We start from the raw sequence: 24,849 nt of genomic DNA, 5'->3' as shown, positions 1-24,849 counted from the left end.
CCCGCCCGGCCCGCACGCGGCCGCCCCCTGCCGGCGGGCGGGGGCGGTGCCGGGGGAGGCGGCACCGCCGCCGCGGCCGCAGAGAGGCGGCGACCGCTCCCGCCGGCGGATCGGGATCGCAGAGCCCGCGCCCGCTCCCGCCGCAGCCCCGCCGCTCCCGCCCGGCCAGATGATGAACTTTCTGCGGCGCAGGCTCTCGGACAGCAGCTTCATCGCCAACCTGCCCAATGGCTACATGACCGATCTGCAGCGGCCGGAGCCGCAGCAGCCGCCGCCGCCGCCTCCCGCGGGCTCCTCGGCCCCCGGCTCAGCCTCCCCGGCCGCGGAGCGCCGGCAGCCGCCGCAGCCCGCGCCCCCCCAGCAGCAGCCGCCGCCGCCGCAGCAGTCGGCGGGCAGCAGCTTCTTCAGCTCCCTCTCCAACGCCGTGAAGCAGACGGCGGCCTCGGCCGGGCTGGTGGACGCGACCTCCGCTGTCTCCGCGGCTGTCGGCAGAAAGTTCAAGCTGCTCCTGGTCATCGACGAGCCGCACACGGACTGGTAGGTGCCCCCGCATGCCCCTCCGCGCCCTCCTCCTCCCCCTCCCCCGTCCTTCCCCCATCCTCACTGCGGTCCCTTCCCCGCGGATCCTTTCCCTGCCAGGTGTGGGCTCACCTGGGGCCCCGGGGAATGAAGCTGCGGGTGCGGGGGGCCGGGACGCCAGGCAGAGCCTCCCTCCCGCCGGGCAGAGCCCCCCGCTGCCTGGCCTCGCTGAGGGGCTGGAGCGCAGACCGAACTGGAAGATGGAGCACAAACCAGCGAGCCCCGGAGCGCCTGACTAGCCGTGAAATCTGTTTTGCATCACAGCACTGAATAAAACGTATTTACCGCCCCGACAAAGCATATCCTGTGTTCTCTGGAGAAATAAAGCACCCGTGTGTAGTGGCAGGTAGGATTTAGGTGTCCTGGGCACGAATTTCTGTGTGAAACTGCGTGTGGTTGTAGTGTTACGTGTGTTAATTCATGTTTACGAGCAGGTTTGTTGTCACGCAGATCCCGCTGCTTCTGTGGCAGCGTCTCAAATGCGCGTTCGGGTGAAGGTCCTTCAGGGTACTGAGGACCAACCCTCGGTTCTACCGTAGCCCTTTGAATTCGTGTGGTTAGGTTAATCAACTTGGCAGGTTTTATTTGGGCTGAGTGTTTTGCTTCCACTATCAGCATTAAAAATGTGGCATTTACAAAACCTGAAACTTGTACAGCTCGTTTCTCCTGTGCCTGGCTGGTACCAGCAGGAGAGGTTATGGCTGTTTCAGACCTGTTTATCAGGAACGGCTCCAGTGGATGCTGTGGTTTATAGGAAGGACATATTCTTATTAATCCTTCTCTCACTTGTTTCTGTGTGTATTCGCACATCAAGCTGTGAATCGTCTCATTCGCTCTTGCTAATTACAGTATAGAAGGTCTTAACAGTGCCTTAAAATATTACAGAGTAAAACAAGTATGTTTTTATAAAACTGACATCATTCAGTAAGGGATTGTGGGTTTTTTTGTGGGAATATTTTACTGTCATCTTCTCAAATTTACAGTCTTACTGTCTAAATGGACTTGTGCAGTTCTATGATTTGATCCAATTTACCCAATTTGCTTTAAAATGCTATTTTAATAAAATACCTGAAACAAAAATGTAAGCCTTTATTTGTAGCAAATATGTTATTAATGTTAAGATTATATTACCTGTTACAATTTTCAGGTTTTTTCTTCTGTGTTTGGTTTTGTGGTTAGCTGTGTGTGTTGTCTTTTTTGAAAAAAAAAAAAAAGATTGTTGTATCTGCCAGACTAAGGCAGGCTCTGTACCTACGTCATGGAGATGCATCCATGGACACTGCTCACTGCCTTGCAGAAACATCTATTTATTTCATATTCTACAGTGCACAGATTTCTGCTTGGGAAATTCAATAAGTTTATATGTTCATAATGTTTGTTTCTGAGAGATTTTTTCAGTGCTTACAGAAGCCATCCCCTGTATTGTGAACATGGCATTTTTTATGTACTTTGTAAATGCACCCCAAATCAACACAATCTGTTGATAGTGGCAGAGCTTTTAAAGCTCTGCATAGTGAGTGCCACCGAGAGCACTCCAGCAGTGACAAATGTGCACAAGGTTACTCATGCCTACTTGCTTTTGCTTTTTTTTTTTTAATTTTGTTTTTTCCCCTCATAGTATGTGACATGGATACATAGTAGTTCTAGAAAGAAGAATTTGTTGTACTGGCTCTTTCCTCTCCAAGAAACTAGTGATTTTGTAACTGAAGATTATAAAATAAATTTTGAAAAATGTATATATGATCCTTGTGGGTCCCTTCCAACTCCGGATATTTGTGTATTCTCATAATACATGCTGGAGAGTTTGTTCCATACCTTTGGGAGTATGGATGTCCATATGGATATGCATTGATCTGCTGTAGTATTTGACTCTAAGGGCTAAAATGGAATATGTATTATAATTTGGGGAGGGGGAAAAGGAAGATTGGAACTGGCAGCGGGTGAGTGTCAGTGTCTGGTGGCTCCAGCTCCCTGCACTGCCGTGCAGTTTAGCAAGAGGAGGTTCGTAGAGCTGCTGTCATGTGATGCACTGAGCAAACCCTGTCAATAACAAGAAAAACAGCACCAAATCATCTCTGAGAGCCTCCTAAGGAACCATTCCAGCTGATTTACGTTAATCCTGAGAGGAAGATCGTATGCTGGACGTTTGTTTTTGTGATGCTTTGAGCTGCATTATGTTTGTCTTAAATTGAAAGTGTATGTTTTGCTTTTGGATTGCAGTTTCAATAGAAATCAAAGGATTTTGGTCTGGATCACACTGAAATCCTGCTGATTCAGTATCCTCTTTTCATCCAGGGCCAGAGGAAGCATAAGCACCTTCATCTGTCAGCAAAGGATATTCTCTCTTACTCTGGCATCAAAGGGACATTTTATTTCTAATATATTTTATTTCTATGAAATATTGACTCATACTTGAAGCCTGAAATTTAGTAACCCAACGTTGTTATTGTGACTAATGGAATCTTACGGGATATTCTACGTAGAAATAAATGCTCAGTTGTCGCTTGCATTTTATAATCTTGATCTCAATGACATCTTTCCTCAGTTTCTTGCCCTAAGAGGTTTGTCCTAATGCAAATCTTGAAAATTACTTTACTTTTATGGGATAGAACAGGGTAAAAATTGGGAGAATTGGCTTATCTCTAGTAGTTTGTATATTTTTGCCATGTTACCTGACTTCTTAAGGGAAGAGAAAATACAGTTGTGTCAAACTATCCTCCTTTCTCAATCCAATACATGTTAGAGCTGTGAAAGATAATTATTCTCCTACACGTTCATTGAAACTTGCGGCCACATAGAGGAGAGAGCCCTCTAAGGTCTTCTTCTGAAGGCAGGACTGCAAAATAAGATGATGTCAAAGCCATTCTACCAACTGTAGCTTTACACGTGCCTCAGTGGCAAGTGAAAGGAAAACAGAAAAATAGGCGGAAGGTTGTAGTCAGCTGTCAGAGACAAATCCAGGACAAGTGGTCTTTGTTGGTTCTGGTTCTCCTGGAAGATTTTCTCTTAGTCAGTTTATACAATCAATGATCCTGTGGTCCTAAGGTGGAAGCAAATAGCCAGCAATTGTTTTCACCAATTATCTTTGAAACTTTCTGTACTTGCACAACAGCACCATAAGGAGGAGGTGGCCTGTAATGCAAACACTCCTTCCAATGGAACTGTACTGTTAATTTACATTAGGACATCAAAAAAGCTGATTTTATTGTCAGGGCTATTCTTTATGCATTTGAATATGACATCCTTTTCAACTGCAGGTGTGCACTGAACAGACCTTTTCAATACCTTGATGTCCAGAACCCTTTTCTGAGTTAACATATCTGATTAAGAACCCTACAAAGTATTTAAAGATGTAGTGGAAAAGAGCCTGATTCACAGATGCTCTATGGATCTGTTGGCGCTGGGGAAAAGCTTCAAGAACCACTTGTTAGGTTTAATGATGATCTGATGTGGCAGATGACAATGGCTGTTTTACAGCTTCAGGGATCTTTGTTGATAGCTTTACAAATGGAGGAAACTAAGAAGTGAAATAATTTGTTCAAGGTCATCCAGGAGACTAGTGACAGAGCTATATTAAAACCTAGACAGCTTGCTTAACCTTTTCTTTTAATTCTCATTTCCTAGTTACTGCTCTGCACTAAATGTCTAAAATGTTCAGCTAGATAAGTATTTTAAAATGTTTTTCATTTTCTCAGGAAATAACCATTTTGTTCTGTACACAAAAAGTACTGAATATTCAGTGCTGAACAAGCAATTGATTAGAGGCCATACATCAGTGGCAAGGTGCCAAAATGCTGTGTATAGATTATTATCTTTATTAAAAGCTTATGTGTAATATTTGGAAAGCTGTTTCAATATTGAAAACTAATCATTGCTTAGTCTGTCTTGTGCTTTAGAGATTGAATATAAAACTTGTTGGCAGTAACAATGAAACTATAAAAAGTATCAAGTTGGAAAATTTTGTTCTTGTATTTTTAAGCAGAAATGTGGTTAAAAGTATCAGTACCCTTTTTTCTCTCCCAGAGAATTACACATTTCTTTCAATGTTTACTGCCTCAGTAGTTAGTAATCTTGTGATAGGCCCAAAAGATAATCCCCAAATGGCTGGGACAAATGCTATATGAAGAGCAAACTTTCTGTTTTAAAATGACTGTCATTTATGGGCAAACATTGCTCATCATGAATGGTTTTAATATGAACACTATTGTCATAGTGCAGAAAAACACTGGTTTGTGATACAAAAATGTAATGAAGTGAGCAGCAGGAGTTTCTTAGGATTTTTTTGTTGTTGTTTGGTTGGTTTGGTTTTTCCATTTACTAGAAGGTGGGAAACCGTTTCAATTAAAAATACACGTGTGATTGTTTTATGTAGGATAACTACCAAACAAATTTGCATGAATGCACTGCAGTCTTTCTTTTCAGTTTGTTCAGTGGTTCAGTTGTGCATAACTAATTAGTATTTCCTTACTCCAGTTGGACAAGAATTCTCATTTATCTTATTTGGTTGTAACACGTTGATTTAGTAAATGCAGTTTTTATTGTGTTCAGTGTAAGTTTTCTGTTAGCAAGTTTTCCAGTCTTAGAAGGTGTCATCTGATTTTAATAATGCATAAATGAGGGCGAGTGCTTTGCCAGAGCACTCTCCAGTCCTCTGGGATGATCTGGAGAAGGACAGTGTCCTTGCCAGCCTCCTGGCAAAACAGAGCATCCTGCCACCAGGATAAAGGATGGAGCCAGATATGGAATGGGGAGGGAAATCCAGGGCGTGGGCAAACGGGGAACTGCTACTGATTGAAGGGATCCCTTGGCAGGGGCTGAAGGTGAGACACTTTGGAGGCAAGGCCAGGCAAGGCCAGTGGTGTTGCAGAGGAGTAAGAAGTCTGCTTTTTAGAAGACTCTAAGCTCTTAAAACTGACCAAATGGCCAAATGTAGAGTGTAAGGAAAAGGTAATCTTGTCAATAGATGTACTTTTTATGGGAAGAAAAAAAAATACACTGGCTCAGTTTGTTAAAACTTGATGCAAATAACACCAAGGTCAAGGATTCAGTCTCCTGTATGGGCCATTCACTTCAGAGCTGGACTTGATGATCCTTCAGGGTCCCTTCCAACTCATAATAGTCTGTGATTCTGTGATATACTAAGTTGCTTTTACTAATTTAAAATGCTAATTAACAACTATGCCTTTTGCAACAAGAAACTTCTAATATTAAAGTAAAAGTAACCTTGCCTTTGGGATAACACTGTAATCTTTCAAGGAGGCAACAGGTTCCTTAAAACCCCTGAAACTGAGCAAGGGGGATAAAGATTTTACTTTGGTTTCTCTCCAGTTTTTGCTTCATATGAAAATTTCCTGTTTCAAAATTATCTTTTTGAGATATTTCAGTTTAACTGTAGTTATGGCCTTTGGATAGAGGCCCTAGCACTCCAAAAAGGAACTGGCAACCAGATTTTACATGAAGACAGTGTGTGCTTAGCTCCTTACAAGCAGGTAATTAGATCAGCACTACTTCCCAGCACACACTTCAGTTTCCAGCTCTGCATTAAGGGCTCTCTGCTTTTGCAATCAAAATAAAAACACAATTAAAGGAGAGATGCAGGCACATGTGTCTGTGGGCTGGGAGGGCACAGGCACACGAAGGAAACCACGTGGGTTTCTGCAGAGCAAGGTGAAGTTTATCCTGAGCTGTCTAATTTACTGTGGAAACAGCAGTGAAGTTTAGCTCATTGAACTGTGTTACTTGTTCTTCGTCCATCCTTTGAATTTTAGGTGCCCACTGGCCAGGGCGTGGAAAGCAGGACGTGCAGCTGAGCTCACTGCAGTGTGGAACATGTTAACAACCTCAACTTGGAGTGCACAGCAGCCTCATGCAAGTTGTGTTTCATGTCTGTTCACTGAAACAGCCAGCTGGTACAGCACCAGGCAGTGTGTGTGCTGGTATTTTAAGACGATCCAAGATAAAATTGCTGATTTTTTTTTCTGTTTATCTACAGTTCTGTCATGTGTAATACATAGCTATATTAGTATAAATAGCGAAACACACTATGGGATAGAGATTACCTCTTTGACTAGATAGAAAATTTTAAAAAAGCTCTTAGTGGGAAACACTTTGTCCTCCATACTCTGTGTATTTCTCTATCTAAACAAGCTCTTACAAGCTCTAATGTTATTTTAGGCCACTTAGTGTATGTGAGATTCTGACTGTAGATTTGGACAGATTCTATCTCTTGTCCTCCTCCATCCCACCCGTGTTCCCTGTGCTCAAGATTCAAGTGAATTTTTTCTTTTCCTCTTGATCTTTGAAGAGACAACAGAAATATCTCCGAAACTTAATGAAACCTATAATAAAATGTTTAGTTGAATATGTTGTATTAGGAAAAAAAAGTTTGCCAATGTTTTCTTCTAAAGTTTGCTTTCACAGAAAGTAAATGGAAAAATTGGCAAGGAAATAATGGATTTTAGGCAGGTTTATTTCAAAGTAACGAGTCTGAAGTGAGAGTTAAAAGGAATAACAAACTGCTTTGTAGACTATAGAACCAAGTAAAATAAGAAATTCTACTTACAATCCATTCAGAGTTTGATAATGGTTTGCCAGTAGCAAATTATAATCTGTTGAAAGAATAGGTTATTAAAACCTATAATATTAGGCTTCTCATTGTTCATCTTGAAAAAGTGTGTCTAGAGTACTTCCTGTATTCTGAGTTGTATCTGTTTTAGATGGATGTTGTTTGCCATTCTGTAAACGCTGTAGGGCACTGGAAGACTGTACATGTTTTTGCTGAAAGCATGTTTCTCCAAAAGACTGATGCTAACTATTCCCACAGTATCCATATGTTCTTAAAGCAGTGACTTCACTATATGCACTTTTAGTACCCAGTTCTTAATAGCACCATACAAAACACCCATAGAAGGATTCGTATCCAATACCACATAATTGTATTACCTTAGCTCTTGGGAATCTGCTTTAATATCATTGAAATAGGCTGATGTTTGAGATTTGTATACATTTGCAGATAAGATACACTGCAAGCTGCATTTAAAAACATGATAAGACCTTAGTGAAAATATGTGAGTATGAAGTTGTGTCTGAGGAAGAGACTGACAAACAGTCAGGTTTCCATATACAACCTCCACAGAAGGATTCTAGACCTGGTTGGATGAACACAGCAGCAAAGGGTAATGACAAGTAGGTGGAAAAGTTGTCAAGAATGGAAAAGAGTAAATTGGCAGAGAGAAAGCAGTGTTGTAGATGACAAAAAGTGAGGCAATAAATTATGAAGTAAATGTTACCTGCAATAATGATACTGTTTCCAAAGATGAGGCGACTCACCTTGTGGAGTGAAAAAATTGTGCAATGAGCTGATAAGACTTCACAGACCCCGTGAGTGAGAGGGCAGCATCATACCTTGGTCTAGAATGAAAAATGCTTGCTTGATTGCACTGCTGCCTTTGCTAATTAAACAGCTTTATCTGTGCTGACTCAAACTGGTCTTCTCATAGAAAAGCTCATGTGCTTTCAGCCAGCCAGCTGGAGGGGCAGGTATTCGTGGGAACACGAGCTGCAGATTCGTTTAAGCTTTTGCAAAAAGCATAAAGACTTTGCTGTTTTTACTATACCCACTGCCACGACAGGTGTGTCCCTACCTGGCTGACACTCAGATAATACTGAACTGATTCCTGACAAAAAGTTGGTGACTAGGGTTTATACATTTGCAAGAAAAAGTGATGGAAATGTTTAATTCAGAAGACACTGACTCTTAAATCTGATGAGGCTGTTCCTGGTTTTCCTTCAGGTGTCTCAAGCAGTGCAGGGTTCCCCTCAGCTGGAGCTGAGGCCTGGTGCCTTTGGATGTGTCAGGGAATAGTGAGGGATGTGTGGGGCTCACGCTGTGGTTGTGGCTGCTCATCCATGAGCATGCTGATCAGGGCTGCCAGACCACACCTGCTTGCTCCTTTTGGAATTGCAAATGTCGGTGGGATTCGTCTAATTAATAGATTGGTCCAGTAGACAGTGCTGAAGAGCATGGAACTCCAGGTTTTGTAGAGCCTGGGTTTTTTTGCACGCTGTAGTTGTCTGTGTCCTTCCTGTGTCTCTGTAATAGGAATAGGTGGAAGACAACTAGGATGTCACTGTGTTGTGTAAGTGCAGCTGGGAGCGGCTGTGAACACTGTTCCCTTAATTTTCACCTCCGAACACCCGTGTTTGCTGGGGCTCAGCCCACTTTTTGTAAGTTACTCTGAGCTCCTCATGTGAGAGGTGGGGGCAGGAAAAGAGAAATTAAGGACTTAGTCCCAGCTGTGCAGATAGAGGCATAAATGGGCTTTCCCTATTTTCCTTTTTAAACCCAAACAACTCTGAGAAGTTTGGTGTCTAATAAGTCTGATGAACTGTTTTTGCCCCTCATCACATGCCACCATCAGCCAGCCGGGTGGTAGAAGTTATTAGAAAAGGCGGGTTTGGTACAACCATTAAATGCACTTTCTTTTAGGTTTTTTTTTTTTAATAGATGTTCCATGTTTGACCTTGCTTGATTAATCATTTTGTCTCTATAGCCTTATAACCCAATTGGATATTGGTGTTTATAACACATCGTATACACTGATTGCTAGTAGGAGTTATTAAAAAGAATTAAAAATACACACATTTCTTTGAATTTTTATCAGGTGATTAAAAAAAGATAAAATATTATCAGAGCCCCATATAAAATATTTTAAATATTTTCATTCTGTTCTAAAGCACTCACATAAAGTGATTTTATATAAACTTGTAGATTTCTTCAATTTAATGAATTATTTCTTTTTATATCTTTTATGTTATTAAAATATATTTATATTTTAAAATGGAAAATGGATTAAACAAAACTGATATGACCTTTAGGAAAAAATGTTGCTATAATTTCCTGTCCTAAACCCCATTTTTTGAAAACATTACTTCTACAGAAATAAACTGTGAGTGACTAAGCATTAGGGAATCTCACAATGAATAGTTGAAAGCACAGAAATTGTTCTTTAAAGAGGTGATAGGTATGGTTTCCTCATAAATATTGAGCATAAACAGTCATAAATCAAACTATCAGCAATATGTGCTGCTTATTGGAGAGCTCCTGCAGATCATACAGTCATTGAGGTTGGAACAGCCCTCCCAGCCCATGGATCCCCCCTGTGCCTGATGCCCAGAGCACTGAGTGCCACGGCCAGGCCTTCCCTGGACACCTCCAGGGCTGGGCACTCCAAACCTCCCTGGGCAGCCCCTGCCAGTGCCTGACAGCCCTTCCCATGAAGAAATTCCTCCTGATGTCCCACCTGACCCTCCACTGGCACAGCTTGAGGCTATTTCCTCTTCTTATGTGGAATTAATTAGGAGATAATTATTTTGGTGTTTGTTGATAAGGCATAAAGCCTGTGGCATGACTGGTAATAAATCCCAAATTACGTTTGTGTGTGGATGTGTTCCTGTCTCTAGGAGTCAAAAGTACCCTCATCCCAGTAACTTTCTGAGTAGGAATTTTAGAACTGAGTGTGAGTTTAGATACTCTCCATGCATATCTGAAAATAAAGTGGTTCTCTCATGCAAGAAGTGCTGCTGTCTCCCAGTTTTGACCTTGCAAATCTTATGCTGTTTATGAAACGGTGACTTTTTTGTTGAATTGCCTGGTTTGTAGGGCCTGACATCTGCTAAGGTACATGCTTACTGCTTTCTGTTGAGGATTGTGGAAGATGCCAAGATCCTTTATTGTGATAAGATTGACTTCTTGCAGGAGAAATTGGGGGTGACTGTATGGGGGAGATAAAAACAAGCCTAGGGAGGGGGGAGGAAGCAGAAGTTAAAATGCCTCCTAGTTTAGTGTTAAGATTTAAAGAAAAAAAAATGAAGTTTTCTAGCTTAAACCCAAAGTAGCAACTTGCCCTTCCTGTGGTGTGTGTGTAGATAGCTCCGTGCCTAACTTCAGGTTTGTGTTGTTTAACCTCATTTCTTCTTTATTGCTTCTGATTTCTTGCTAATAAAACTGGTTATAATTCCACTGAAACAATGCAGATTTAGTACATTAAACTCCAATATGAGATCAGTCACAGTATCTTAAGTCTCACATTTGGTGAACTTGGATGGAGAGGAAGATCCAGCACTATTTCCCCACGTCTGAGCTTGCTTCCATGGTTTTGTTTGCACTGAAGATCGTTTCCAGTGAAAGCTCTTTATGTATATGCACACTTCATCGTGGTTTGTCATGAAGAAAGTTTTAAAAACTGTCAAAGGTTTCTTTCTTTTGTAGGACCAAAAACATTATTATTAGAAAAGCCACCATGTCAGATTTATGATTCTGAAAGTGTGATACAAAGATTTTATCCCAAAACATGATAAATATGTCTAATTCCACTGAGTGGCAATATGGTTAAATAATGTGCTGTGACTATAGGACTTGTTTTACTTAATAGTTGTTGTCTCAGCCATCCACTGTTCAAGGTAAATAAAAGTCCCAGGGATATTTTTAATTAGGAAAAATTATTTATGAAGCCTTTGTCTTTGAACTGATAACCAAAATTATTTTTCCTTAGCCTTATGTAATTGTTGCATACAATATATATTAATAAATGGCAATAGTGCTTATAGTAGTACTTCTAAAATTTTAGAGTAAAATAATTTTAAGTCTTTGCAATGAGGTTTAAATACATGGGCATTACACTAAAACAACAACAAAAAAGTTCCTTTTTTAGTAGTGTGCATAGTGACAGATATATTTGCATCTATGTACACATAAGTATAATTTCTTTTTTTAAGAAGAATTTGTAGGAATTTTCCCTGATGGGCAAAGTCCAGATAGAAAATAATTTGTGGTTGTAGTTTTCTTGCTATTGGGTTGCACTGGAATAAAAGGAGGCTCTTCCATTGTCCAGTGAAAAGTCACTCAGCTATTTTGGAGATGGGTCTCGTGAGAATCTCTTGTATGGGTTGTACTGCAGAAGGCATGGGATTTAGAAAGTTAGTATTTTGTGTCAGGTTGTACTTTACCTAAATTCTTTAGTTGGACCCATGTTCTAGGATTTTTGTGCCGATTCATTTCCTTACTGAGGAAGGAATGTCTGGTGTACACCAGCAGCAACAACGTGCACAAGGGTAAGATTAATTTTCCTGGCAATAATAATACGATAGAGAAGTCAAGAGAGACACTAATATAATTAATGTGTGTTAAAGTTTACATTATTTCTATCAAAATATAGTCCTCTGGATTGGTCTTTGTTCTTGAAATGTGGGTGGAAGCAGACTGCAGGTGTGCCCTTTCCAGGTTGGTGGGGGTCTGACAGCAGACCTTTTCAGTTTTTAAGTCTTGCAGTGCTTGTCCAGGCTTTTGTTTGCTAGAAGGCCTTTCCAAAAAGTTAGGCAGCTAATGAAGTTTTTGATTTATTGATTGCTGATTTTCTGGTTTTTTTTCTGAATAATGTGACCCATTATAAACACACATTTAAGAACCCCAAATCCTTGGCTGTTGGGTGGTGTATTGATGACATATCAGGTCCTAAGTGGCCTTCAGAGTAAAATGCCACTTCACGATAAAATGAGATGTTATAGTGTGATTGTTATTGTCCAAATCCCTTGGTGATAATGTCCATATGTTTCAAGAGCAGTGCTCTGGAAGGCTTTCAGTGTAGAATAAACATACTCTTATTCTGAAATCCAGGCTGCATGTGGTTTTATATTATAACAATATAATTAAATCTGTATTTTCTCATTCGCTATGCTTGAGGTAGCTTGTTACTGAGCTTTTTCCTGAATGTTTGTTAGTCACTTCTTGTTTGAGGGACCTAGAACAATGAACTTATGATGCTTTCTGTGGAACAGAGTTCCAGTGTTGGTTTCAGCCTTTTGAAAAATGTGTGGCAAACTGCTGTCTGTCTGCCAAGGTGGGAAGAAGACTTTGTGCGTGCAACTGTTTAACAAACACCAGTGTGAGGTTTAGAGCACCTTACTTCATTTCAAGGCTTTTTCCAGTTTGTGAATTTTCAATTGAGTGTTTGAAAGGAAGAAAACCTAATTGATGTCAAGAAAACATTTATTTTCAAGGGTCAAACAGAAATTCTTAAAGAGAGAGCCATAACTTTTCAAATATGTTATCAGGGTTGTTTGTACCCAGAGCTCTTATCTAAGGCAATAATGCTTAGAACTGTTAAATAATTTTTTAACAGCTTTTTTTACTGTCCTCTTTTCAAATATTTGGTGAAGAATTCAAAGAATTGGAAAAATTTCAACCTTGGTGCCTTTCTCATTGCTAGGATTTTTGTTCAGAATAACTCAAATATTCTAACATCAAATCTTCCATCACCTGCAATGTCTAATTGGAATGCCCAGATTATTGTTTGTACAATACACACTGTGGTTGTGTCCATGCACGTGGAGCTGTCCAGTGGGAGGTGAGTGATCTTCTCTGACTGTAGTGAGTGTGGAGCCACACTCCGGGCAGTGACACTGTCCCCTTGCTGGGACACTGGCTGGCTGCTGCCCCACACGGTGCTACTGGATTAGTTTGCTTACAGGTTTGTCATAGCACTTCTGCAAGTACTGAAGTTGCACAAAATAGCCCCAGAAGAATAAAGGATAGAAAAGTTTTCATGTATGATTTTATCTTACGATCAGAACAAGTAAACGTCAACTTTTCATGCTGGGCCATTGAAAAGATGAGATCATCTTAAAATCTGTAGCTTGGACAAGTAATGAGTAATTATCTTATTACTATAACTAGTAGGTTTAGAATATATTACAAAATTATTTAAAAAAATGTTAAAAGAAGCAAAAAGAAAATTTGAGTAAGCAAAAGAGAATTTTTTAGAGATCAGAATACTTACCATATCCTGAAATGTGTACAGTGCAGAATTTTTGATTTACTAGTTGGATTCTTCAAAATTTTCTGTTTTGAAGAAGTATTACAAGAATAGAAAGGCACTTTTGTATTTCTTAAATAAGTCTATATTTTAGACTAGTTTTTTAATAGATGACTAGAAATTCTTTAGTTCTAGACACTGGACTCCTCAAGATGAGAAGAGAGTATTTTCACTTTGGGGACTTCAGCAAATAGCTTTCATGGTGGAAAATGGGATTATGTGTAATATATAAATCCAAGTAAATGATATTAATCAGCAAAAGCAGCTTGTTGTAATACATGGTTGATCAAAGTCACCATCTCTGCTGCATGATTGAGTTGTGTACTGTGACTGGTAATCTCATAATCTTGTTAGCAGACAGGACTAATTTCATTTGGGGCATCAAGAAAAGGGAGCTTAACATGCATGTGTGTAAAGGTGTGTACATCTCTATGTCTCTCTCTGCAGTAAATCAGGAATATTTTCCTGGAAGAGCTGTCCAAGGCATAAAATTGTTTTGCATAATGAGAACAAATCCTTCAGTTTTGTCTGAAACATTGCCTGAAAACTCAGGGTAAAAACCCGTGACTGTAAGACTGGTAGCAGTTCTGTAAGTCTTGTAAATGGAAAATAAATTGATTAGAAACAGCTTTGATCAAATAGTTAAAATTATAAATATTCAATCATCTTTAACACACTCATACTTCTGTTTAGATTCTGGTGTTCAGGACCTGCCCATGTAGCTTCTTTTATTCTATTCAAAAAGAGTAAGTTGGGTTTTTTTCTGTTGAAACTCAAATTAAACTGGGGTAAAGCGATGCACAGTTACTGTCTCTTACAATTCTCTTTGTCAGCTGTCTCCACTGATACTGTTACATATTTTGAGGCCAGTGTGCAGTCAGCTTAAAAAAGTTAAAAAATCACACCAAACTTCTAGAACTATTTAAAAGTTGAAATATTTATTTAATAAGAATATTTTACAACTTGCTTTTGTTTGAATCAACATTACTGAAACTGTTTGGAAAGGGTGAAGAGGAAAACTCCAAGTACCTGCTTTTTCATGTAATTGTCTTTTTTTATTGGCAACTTCTAATCTGACCCTTCATGTTGAAACTAAAATTGAATGTTTAGGGTGCAGGTACTGTGGAGGCTTTGAAGTGACAGTGAAAGATATAAAACAGGCATGTTCTGCCACAATTCCTGTGTTTGTTTACTCTTGTACTTTCCCACTTGGGCAGTTTAGGATCTGCATGTGATAGCAGTGATGTTTTCGAGAAATAGCCTGGTTAGACATGAAATTTTTACTACTTGTTACTTTGTAAAAGAGCTGTTTCAAACCACTTCTTAGGGATTAGTTAATTTTGGAGAAGTTTATTTCTGACTTTATTTTGCCATCTTTTATTTCAAATAGGTAAAATTTATGACATTAATTGTCATTTGGGGGACCCCTGTGGTCTAGTGGTTGGGATGCGGCGCTCTCACCGCCGCGGCCCGGGTTCGATTCCCGGTCAGGGACACTCCCCTGGGCAGTTGGAGCTGGTCAGCCCTCTAAGGGCATCCATCTAAGAGAAGGTCACTCTAAACAAACCTACGTCCTGAGGACCTCACTGCCATTGTCCAAGCTTGCTTGGCCCCGGCAGATGAACCTTAGGATTAAAGGGTGGGCTCAGTTCAGCGCAGGCTGTGTCTCACCTAAAAAATCCATTGCGCAGGCTGGAAAGGTAAAAGACCTTTCCCCAAATCTTTGTTCGCGAAGACTGGCCATACACACTTGTCATTTATGTAATTATGACAAAAATAGGGATATTCCGCTCATGAATTTCTAGTGTAAGCTGTAAACTGAACTAATGCCAAAAAAAAACAACTTCCAAAGCTCTTTCAAGCAATTAAAAGTATGTATTAGGCCAAATGTAGAGTGTTCAGTGGAGTGTTGCTGTGGATCCAGCACAGCTCTGTGTCCGGGGAGAGCTCCATTCCATGATCATTCTGACACTTGTCACAGCTTCCTTTCCTCCGAGCCATCAGTGATCACCTGGGGGTCTGTTACCTTTCAAACCAATACAAATACATGTCAGGATGTGACAGTCAGAGGCCACGGCGAATCTCCACCTGGGAAATTATTTTCCTCTTCACCTTCCTTTTTTTAGTAGAGTACTCATATGGAAAAGCTGGAAGATAATTGAAAATTTAGTGTAGATTTTTACATCAAGGAATCATCACAGAATGAAGAGTAACAAAGTTCTTAGTGTACATTACAGTGATTGCCAACAAATAAAATATTTGCCATTATTGAAACACATTTCCTTGAAAGTACCTTTCTGATTTCTAAATAAAGTATCCTTGCAGCTAATGCAGACATTATTAAAAAGTCCCCTCTCCAGGATTTTGGTAGGATAAATGTGTTTAATTTTTTCCTTTTTCACTTTGAGAAATTGTACGTCTGTTTACAGCAGTAGCATCTGTTTGGAAAAAAATATATCAAATGACGGAGACTTGCAATTTGCTTGTGGCTTTAGCCATTGACAGATTGCTTTGCTGGAATTTTTTTTGCTTTCCCCTTCTCATCCTTCCCCTCTTCCAGTCTCACACAGAACACTTATTCCTTTGGTCCTTAGCTCTTGGTGGTTACAAGTGCACGGCCTTTTGTGAAGGGCATGAAGCTACTTTGCTTCATGGGCTGGAATAAATTGTCCTTGGTCAAACTGTAGAAATAGATTTTAAGATTTTCATCACTGATTACTGATACATTCAATTCATCATTGATACATTGAAATACATTCAGTATCTGAACGTCTTAATTTTTTGCCTTATATTTAAATTACAATATCAACTGCATTTTGATTGTCATAATTCAGAGTTCTCTCCTTGTGCTCTTACTGTCTGTGTGAAATGAGTTTTTCCTCTTTAACAAAATGTATCAAAAAAAAGTATAATCACTCCTATTTCATTAGAATATTTATTCATAAGAACCTATTAAGAGCTCACATTCATGTTCCTCTTTATCCCAATATCTACTCTTTCCTTAAAGCCAAAATGACTTGCCAAATTTTCTATGGTGATCTTGGTGTATAAAAGAATAAAACTAAGGAAATACGTGTATAGTATTTAAATTTAGACATTGGTTCAGATGTAGTAACAACATCCTGTAGTTTCAGTAGTAAAGCAGACTTTGGGAACAATTTGGTCATAGTTTGTTCCCTGTAAATAAATAGCACAATACAGAAATAAATTACTGTAATATCTAATATTCTAAACCGCTATTTAGTGAGTCATAAGTACATTGGAGGAATATTGAAACCATATTTTCATAGGAAAATGTTTGAAGTTTGCATCAGCTTCCATTTTTTCCTACCGTTTTCTTTTGCATGTTTTTAGCATTGCAGCAATTCAGCTTTTGAGAAGACAGATTGAGCAAGTGCTAAATTTCTAGAGTATGTCGCAGGGTGCTCATGGAGAAGAAATATCCATTCGTTATCTCACATTTTTCATCTGACTCTGGATTGTGATTAAGGACGGAATAATATGGAAGAAGTAATAACACTCATAAGCAAATGCTTGTATTTTGCAGTTAAGGCCAAGAATTACTGGAGAAGCAAACCCTGATGGCAGACTGGGGAATGCAGTAAACAGCTCATTCACCTTGTCAAAAATAGCAGGGCTTTCCTGAACCTGTTATTTGTTACTGGGGTTTGCTTGAGTTGTAGGGCACAGTATTACAAATTCCAAAATAAATCAGGAACAGGATGAAATTGAGAGTTGGACAGCTTTGAGTAAGGCTTCAGTTCTGCAAGGATGGGCAGAGTTACTACAGATGATAATTATGGCTGTTCATCAGGTATTGACCCAGGAAATTACAGAGAAACACAACTTATTTGTAATAAGTACAGGAATTGCAGACAAACCTACACTTGCCTTTTTGGTGTTTAGTTTTCTTACAAGTCAGGAATGCTTTTGGTGAGGAAATGTAGGGAACTCCCAGAAATCTCAGTTTATTTATTTTTTTTAATTTAGCAATAAAGAATTATGTGAATGAGAAATTCCATCAAATGAAGGATATGGATTTAAATCCTGGTCAGAGATACCTGCCCAACTGAGCCATGTTCTCTCTGTATATACAGAGGAAATAAAACAATTCAGGCAAACGTGTGTATGAGTTCACCTAACTGGAGTAGGAGCCATAGGGAATTAGAAACTGCCACACAGGGCACAATTCCAGAATCACAGAATCACTAAGGTTGGAAAAGTCATCGAGTCCACCCTGTGCCTGACCCCCCCACCTTGTCCCCCAGCCCAGAGCACTGAGTGCCACATCCAGTCCTTCCTTGGACACCTCCAGGGGCGGGGACTCCAAACCTCCCTGGGCAGCCCCTGCCAAGGCCTGACCACCCTTTCCAGGAGGAAATTCCTCCTCCTGTCCAACCTGAGCCTCCCCTGGCACAGCTGGAGGCCATTCCCTCTCCTCCTGTCCCTTGTTCCCTGGGAGCAGAGCCCGACCCCCCCCGGCTCCCCCCTCCTGTCAGGGGGTTGCAGAGCCAGAAGGTCCCCCCTGAGCCTCCTTTGCTCCAGGCTGAGCCCCCCCAGCTCCCTCAGTTCTCCTGCTGCTCCAGCCCCTTCCCAGCTTGTTGCCGGTGGGTGAAGGTGTTGCCTGCCCAGGTCACTGACAGCCAATGTGTGGGCACTTCCCTGTGCCACGATGGCATTTGAGTTCTGCTTCTGTGTTCCCTGCCTACATCGTTGGATACCAGTGTGCCACAGAGCTGCAGTCACGGCTTCATTTGAGGGGGGCTTGAAGGGTAACTTTCTTTCATAGTTATAAAATAATAATTAAAAAAAATAAATTATTGTAAACCAGGGTAATACTTGAAAATGTAGGAAAATTAAGACTTTATAATCTAAAGTAATTACAAATTTTTGAATTGCATTCTGTTTATTCTTTTACATGCTTTTTAAACTTCTTGTATATGCACCAAGATTGACTTTTAATAGCTTATTTTTAGTAGATTTTGTATTTGTGGCACACAGTGATGTTCTACAAAGCGGTGGAATTCAAAATAAACAAAAAGAACAGTTTCTGCATTGAGTTATTGTTTATCATTATTTCTTTGCTGCTTTTCAGACACATCTAGAATGAGTAGCAAACTATATTTATCCCCATGGGCATCTAGCAAACGTAGAATTAAATACATAAATACTAACACAGAATTTTCAGTGGAGTAATCATAGAGTCTTCAGTGTTGTGTTTCACATGTTAAATGTTAAAGGGCTTTGGGTAGCAAAGAGCATATTTTGTTCATTTGGCTTTTAAAAATAATTTTGCCTTTTTTTTTTTTTAATTATTATAATTCCTGCAATTCTGAATCTTGCCTTTGGAGTTTTTTTTATTTCTCTTTGATTATCATTTGAGAAACATTTCAGAAGAGGAGCCTTTGACCTCCTGATAATTGATGAACAGCAAAGGCTAAACCTTTTCCATTGTAGCAAACCGCTGGAATGGATTTGCTACATTTCTAAAGTGGAGGTTTTTATCCAGAGCAATTATATCATAAGAAGTTCAGGGTTTGGATCTGTCTTCTGAATTTCCAGGCCTGGTAAAGATTTTGTGATTAATATAATGTTCATATTTGTACTGTATCAAAAAGCAACTTGAGTAGAAGGCAAATACTTTACATTTAAATAAATATAATTGTTTGCATAAAATTAGTGGACATGGAAATTTCCACTCATTTTTTATGGCAATGTGTTTTATTTCATCCTTGGATTTCTGCAGAAGCCTGAGTTGAGGTCCTGGGGGGAAAGGGAATAGCAGTAACCATCAAAAGGAATAAGGATGTGTTTGTATAAATTCTAAGGTTCAGTCCTCCGAAAACGAAAAATTAATCATCACAGAAATGTCTGTGAGCTTAGAGAAAATCCCTGTCACGGGAAGGGCAGCGCCGTGACTCAGCTGCTGCTCTTTGGCGATGAGCCCGGGGGTGGTGGTGCTGCTGCGGCAGCGGGAGCCGCTCCTGCCCCTGCCCACGCACAGCTCCCCCTCCCACCCTGTTCCCCGGCTCCGCAGCTTCTCCTTGAACCGGCAAGATGGAGAGAGGACATTCTTTGCTCTCTGTGTGCAGGAGATGCAGGTTTTTTCTTTTACAGAAGCACATTTGTAGAGTAAAGCACATTTAGGCAGAAAGGTGAAAAAATATGTGGAACACTTTAGTCTTTATATGAGCACTGGGACATGTCTACCCTCTGTAAACAGTGGAAATTTATCATGTTTCCAGCGTGAAGTGAAAGGGATTTGTTTTTTATTCAGAAGAAACCCATCGAACAAAAAATAAACTTATTTCTTTATCATAAAATATCTTACAATATCTTAGAGATGTTTTACTGAAACTGTTTTTCTTTAAAAGGCCAGAGATGATGGACAGCTGTCAGAATCTTCAGGAGGTGAAAAGTGGAGAATGGAGGAAGGTCAGGGTTGCCTGTGTTTTTGGGAGGACAGCAGTTGTTACACACTGTTCAGACTCTTCATTGCTGTGTCACTCGGAATGAAAGGAAGAGTTGAAACTCGTATTACTTGTATTACACAGTGTGGCAGCTCTTAGTTCTTGTTGCCTTGATTCCTGGTTTTCTGTTCTCATGTGTTTGGTTTTTAGTTCTGGAACTAAGTGACGTGACAGTCCGTGTATAGACAGAATGACAAAAATTGAAATGATTTCCTGACGTGTGTCCCGCTGTTTGGAAATCATTGAGGAGGGGGGTGTGTGCACTCATTCTCATCCCTTCAGAGTCTCCCAGGGCATCTCTTGCCATGGCACATGCATTACAACTTTGCTGGAGAAGTCTGACCCTGCAAATATTGTGGTTTTTCTAATCAGTGCTAGCATTCTATCAGGTAGAGTTGACCATGTGGAAATCAAATGCTGAAGTCAAATGTCACCGAGCAAATATATTATTCCAATTCAAAACAAACACAAAACCCAGCCAAAAGTCCCAGTTTTCTGCGTTACATCCATGCAATGTGTCCAGTTGCTGTTGAGCAGCTTTTCTTCGTGCTCCTGTTTGAAGTTGTACTCCTGCTCAGCAGGTAAACTGAGCCGACCTTTTTTCAATTTATAGATTTTCCAATACTTGATCAGTTGTTACTTTTATAAAATTCCCCTTCTCACTGCACTCACTGACAGCTTTTTTAACTCTTAAAATGCTTTTCTTAATTGAATACCTGTAAATTATGAGAGTAATTATAGTGGTTTGAACATACCTTGGTGGTGTTGGCATTTTAAACTATGTTTTGTAGGGATCAGGCATGAGGGAAAGATCTTAGTGTTCAAGATGGTGCTAATCTGACAGGCTTTCTAGTTATTTTAAAAAGTGCCAGTTGGGAAGATGTTTTGGGAAGCTTAGAATGCGATCCTGAAAGACTCAGAGGATTACAGCTTTAGTTTGTTTTCTGTACAAGTGTTTAAATATTATCTAACAAATTATTCTCGCTCTTTTTTCATAAGCTTCCTTGGCAAAACAGACAGAAAATTCCCCATGCTTCATGCCCTTTTCTAATTTAAGTAATTAATCAATTGGTTCTGAGCTGATTGTAAATAGCTTGTAAACACTCACTTGCTCTTAGAATCTGTTTGGTACAGTAAGATGTTTAATGATGAAAGAATTGACCAGCATATTTATAAGCAACTTCAATTCCAGACAAATTTTCAGTGAGAAATTATTCAGACAGGTTCTGCTGACTGGTAAGATGATGGTTTTGATTTCTGGGTCCATTTTAGATAAACAAGTGGCAGCAGACAGACAGTTTGAGTGAATGTTTTTTTGCCCCTGGGAAGGTCAGTATTTTAGATTCAGTTCTTGTCAGTAGCAGTGACATTACTGAAGTACAGGTTACAGAGAGTAATTTTGGGCTGAATAATCACAGACTTATTTAATTTCAGTTCAAAAAGGCAGGCATGAAGAAATTCCCTGTTGTTTACTGATTGAACATCTTGGAGTCATGAACTTTTATTCTTCTTTCAATTCCTGAGCGCATCTTTCAGTTTTGCACTCGTATTTTCTTTGCATTGTCTTCAGATTTGGTAATTTAATGAAAAAAACGTAGCAAAAAAATATGAAAAATTTAAGCTTTACTTTTTGCTCTGTTTGCTTGTAAGTCTTGCAAAATCTTTGGCAATTTCTATAGGTGAGGTATGCAAACATAGCCCTTTGGTATTTTGTTTTTGTTATAATAAAATTTTGAGAATTAAGCCCTTTGGACAATTCTGTAACGTATCTAATAGTGCAGATAGTGACCTCAGAAGCATCCTCAAACTCTCTAGGAAGGAGTGCTTTTCTCTAAATCAGACAAAATCTTATTTAGTGATGGAAACTGCTTTAAATCCCATGAGTAATGAAGACAACTTGTTGAATGTTCTGTTCTGATTAATTTGTCTGTGTTCCTATTAAGAAGGCTTCTACTTCAACCAAACCATCTCTTTCAACATTGCAGATTGTTAGAGGAAAAAGTTTATAGCGTAAACATTAGGAGAACTGAACCACACCTTGGCATTAAAGCTCCAGCCAGTATTGATGAGTGACCACGTGGAGCTGTCTGAGGTGTGACACTTTTTGGTATTACAATTGCAAGGGATACAAAGTGGTATCTGTGAGGAAGGGAGGGGTTTATTATTTTTATTCCATTGAAAAAAATATTGATATACATATATATGAATGATGCAATATGACATAATATAGTATAATTCTATGCTTGTACACTTTGACAGTTTTGGGTGCTGCTCCCCTCATCAGTCACTGCTGGGACAGGTGTGGACAATGCGATGGTGATGGATGTGAGCATGGCTTGGTCCCACAGGCACTGCCCTTCCCGATCCACAGTGGCTCTCCAGCTGGGGCTGTGCTGCCGGCAGAGCTGCTGAATAATTTCAGTCTGCAGCTGCAAAAGGAAGGGAGCCAGGGAGGACTGCCAAAGCCAACATTATTGGGTTGTACTTGGCCAGTGTACCACTGGGTAGTACATGAAATGATTTTACAAATTATTTAACAGAGAGTGGAAATATGGAAGTAGAAGAGATGACGATGAAAACATTTTTAGCTGTACTTTCTGTGGGGTGTTCCAGCTCATGTAGGAAAACCCTTTGCTGACAAGGACTGAGTGGCCATTACAGCTTGGGAAAGCACAGCATTGCTGGCTGCAGCAGCCCTGGCCTCAGCAAGGTGTGCCATGTGTTCCAGATTGTCAAAAATCCCACTGAATCTGACACCTTCTGATGCTTCAGAGAGAAAAACCGAGTTCCCACCCTCACCTGCGGATGGTAGCAAAGGCATAGCTTTCAACAGCGAGTGCTGTGTCCTAGTTGTAGTTCATGCAATTTCTTCAATAATTCCCCTTTGTTAAAGAATAACAGTGATCAAGTAGCCAAAATAGATGTGGATTTTATTCTGAAGATACATGGTAATTTTGGCTTTGTTTGTTTGTTTTATTCTTTAAGGAATAGTAGCTTGACCAAAGGGAAATTGTTTACTTATGTGTATGTATGAAATCACAGCTGATCAGTGGAGGTTGTGTCATGAAGAGACTGAAACTGTTTTTCTGAGGGAGTTCATGGTTCCTTTGCAAGAAGCTCTGTCTTGAGAAGCAGTTGGTCCAAGGGGAAAATCTGTTCTTTTTTTCAGTACTTTAAAATAAGGCTGAGAGGTGTTATTTCCAGTCTCTCCTAGCAAACTACTACTACATGGCTACAGGCTGAAAACTGAATTCTCGCCTCAACTTCTTTCCAGATTCTTCCCACTACTAACAATCATTCAGCTTAGCAAAATGGTTTGGAAAATACATGTCAAATTTTACCTTGAAGATAAAAACTTCCAATAACATTTGTGTTCAGATGGATTTACTGTATGTGCAAAGATTTTCTTAGGCTATTTACAAGCAACATTCTTGGTGGTAAAGTAGTTGTCCAAAGTTAGGTTAGTAAAATACTAAACATTGTTGGGAGGGTCTGAAATACTTTTAATTTGACCTAATAAAACTTATTTTCTCTGCTGTTTGGATGTTGGGTAGTGTAAAAAAGTTTTACTTGAGGCTCTGAAGACAGTATCTTTATTCTGTATTTAGCTCTCCCTTTCTGATTATGTCTGGGTTTGTCTCACTAGCTCATATTCCCTTTGGGGAATAAAATGTTATCTAAAATAAGCAAGTTTCATACATTGACCTATATAACACATGCACAACTCTCACCAGCCTTCCAGGCAGTTTGTTTAAGAGTTAGTTTGGATCAAATCTTAAGTTGTTTGCTTTTACTGACATCCTTAATTTTAAATTCCTTCCTACGCTGTTAGAATGTGTGAAGGTGTGCGGAGGAGATGATTATGTAAAGGATAGTGATAGAAGAACAAACACCAACAAAGACATTTGATTTTATATCTAAAAATCAGACAGAAGTTTCTCCTGTTAATAGTAATGTTCTTCCAGAATAGATTTGCAAAGAAAGCAAAGAGGCAAAATTACATCTCTTTTGAAACACTTTATGATGGAGTTTCCTGTGTGTTGATGTACATTTCCTTTAACCCAGTATTTTTCCTTATGTAAACAATATAAGTACGTGCTTCTAATGTTACTGTAGACTGTTCCAGAGAGTCTAAATGCATGGAAAATGACTGGTTAAAAAAAAACCAAAAACAACCCAACATCTTTAACTTGATTCTCATTACTGCATAAATGAACCATTCCATTGAAAGAGAGACTGTTGAGGTACATAAGTCATCCTAAAGGTTTGACTGTGCATTGGTATCTTACAGAGCTTGTGTTACTTAAAGAGCTGGGCTGGTATCAGAACTTCATGAGCTGTTTGTTCAGTGGTTCTAGGGAAAGGTAACATATCCCCTAACACTCCCAGTAGCCCTGAAGCCGTAATGAGCTGATACTTTCTGAAATGAGTGCATTCAAGAAAGTAAAAATAGAAATTTGTCATGCTCTTAACTGCTTTTATTACTCAGTCTCTACTAGTCTAACTTGTGTTTCCACTAGCCAAGATACAGTGATGTTCATTATTTTTTCACAGGACAATTTTTGACAGCAAAATTTATTCACAGTACCAGAAGGCTGTTTTTGGCTTTCTTTACCGCTTGTTCTCTAATTAACGTCAGCATTTGATTGATAATGCATTTACTAAAGGATGTTTGTTTTAACTCCCAGGTTCTCTAAGCAAATGGAAACTCTGCTGTCCTTGCTTTTCGTGCCTCCAGAATTATGTTCCTCACAGTGCCTGGCAAAACAATCCCACATTTTCTTTAGGTTTAAGATTAAAAAGGCTTTACATGATGAAAGGTGCTGTCTGGAGTAATTGAAGTTGGTCCCTCTAGCCTCTAAGGACTGAGGGTATTTAGGGATTTGTTGAGAATTTTGTGAGTTAGGCTGCTAGATGCTTTATCCCTG

General features: G+C 39.6%; 1 protein-coding gene across 1 annotated transcript in view; it reads left to right on the top strand.

Annotated features, from left to right (window-relative positions):
* Positions 1 to 69: 69 nt before the first annotated feature.
* Positions 70 to 24,849, top strand: part of SYN2 (synapsin II) — a 175,226-nt gene continuing 150,446 nt past the window's right edge. The window contains exon 1 of the mRNA XM_027703173.1: positions 70 to 537. Coding sequence (XP_027558974.1) covers positions 170 to 537 — 368 coding nt within the window. The 5' untranslated portion in view covers positions 70 to 169. The remainder of the gene's footprint in view (positions 538 to 24,849) is intronic.

This window comes from Neopelma chrysocephalum, unplaced genomic scaffold, assembly GCF_003984885.1.
Source record: "Neopelma chrysocephalum unplaced genomic scaffold, ASM398488v2 Primary Assembly neopelma1_209, whole genome shotgun sequence".
In the NCBI taxonomy this organism is placed as follows: domain Eukaryota; kingdom Metazoa; phylum Chordata; class Aves; order Passeriformes; family Pipridae; genus Neopelma; species Neopelma chrysocephalum.
This window is presented reverse-complemented; position numbering and strand designations above follow the sequence as displayed.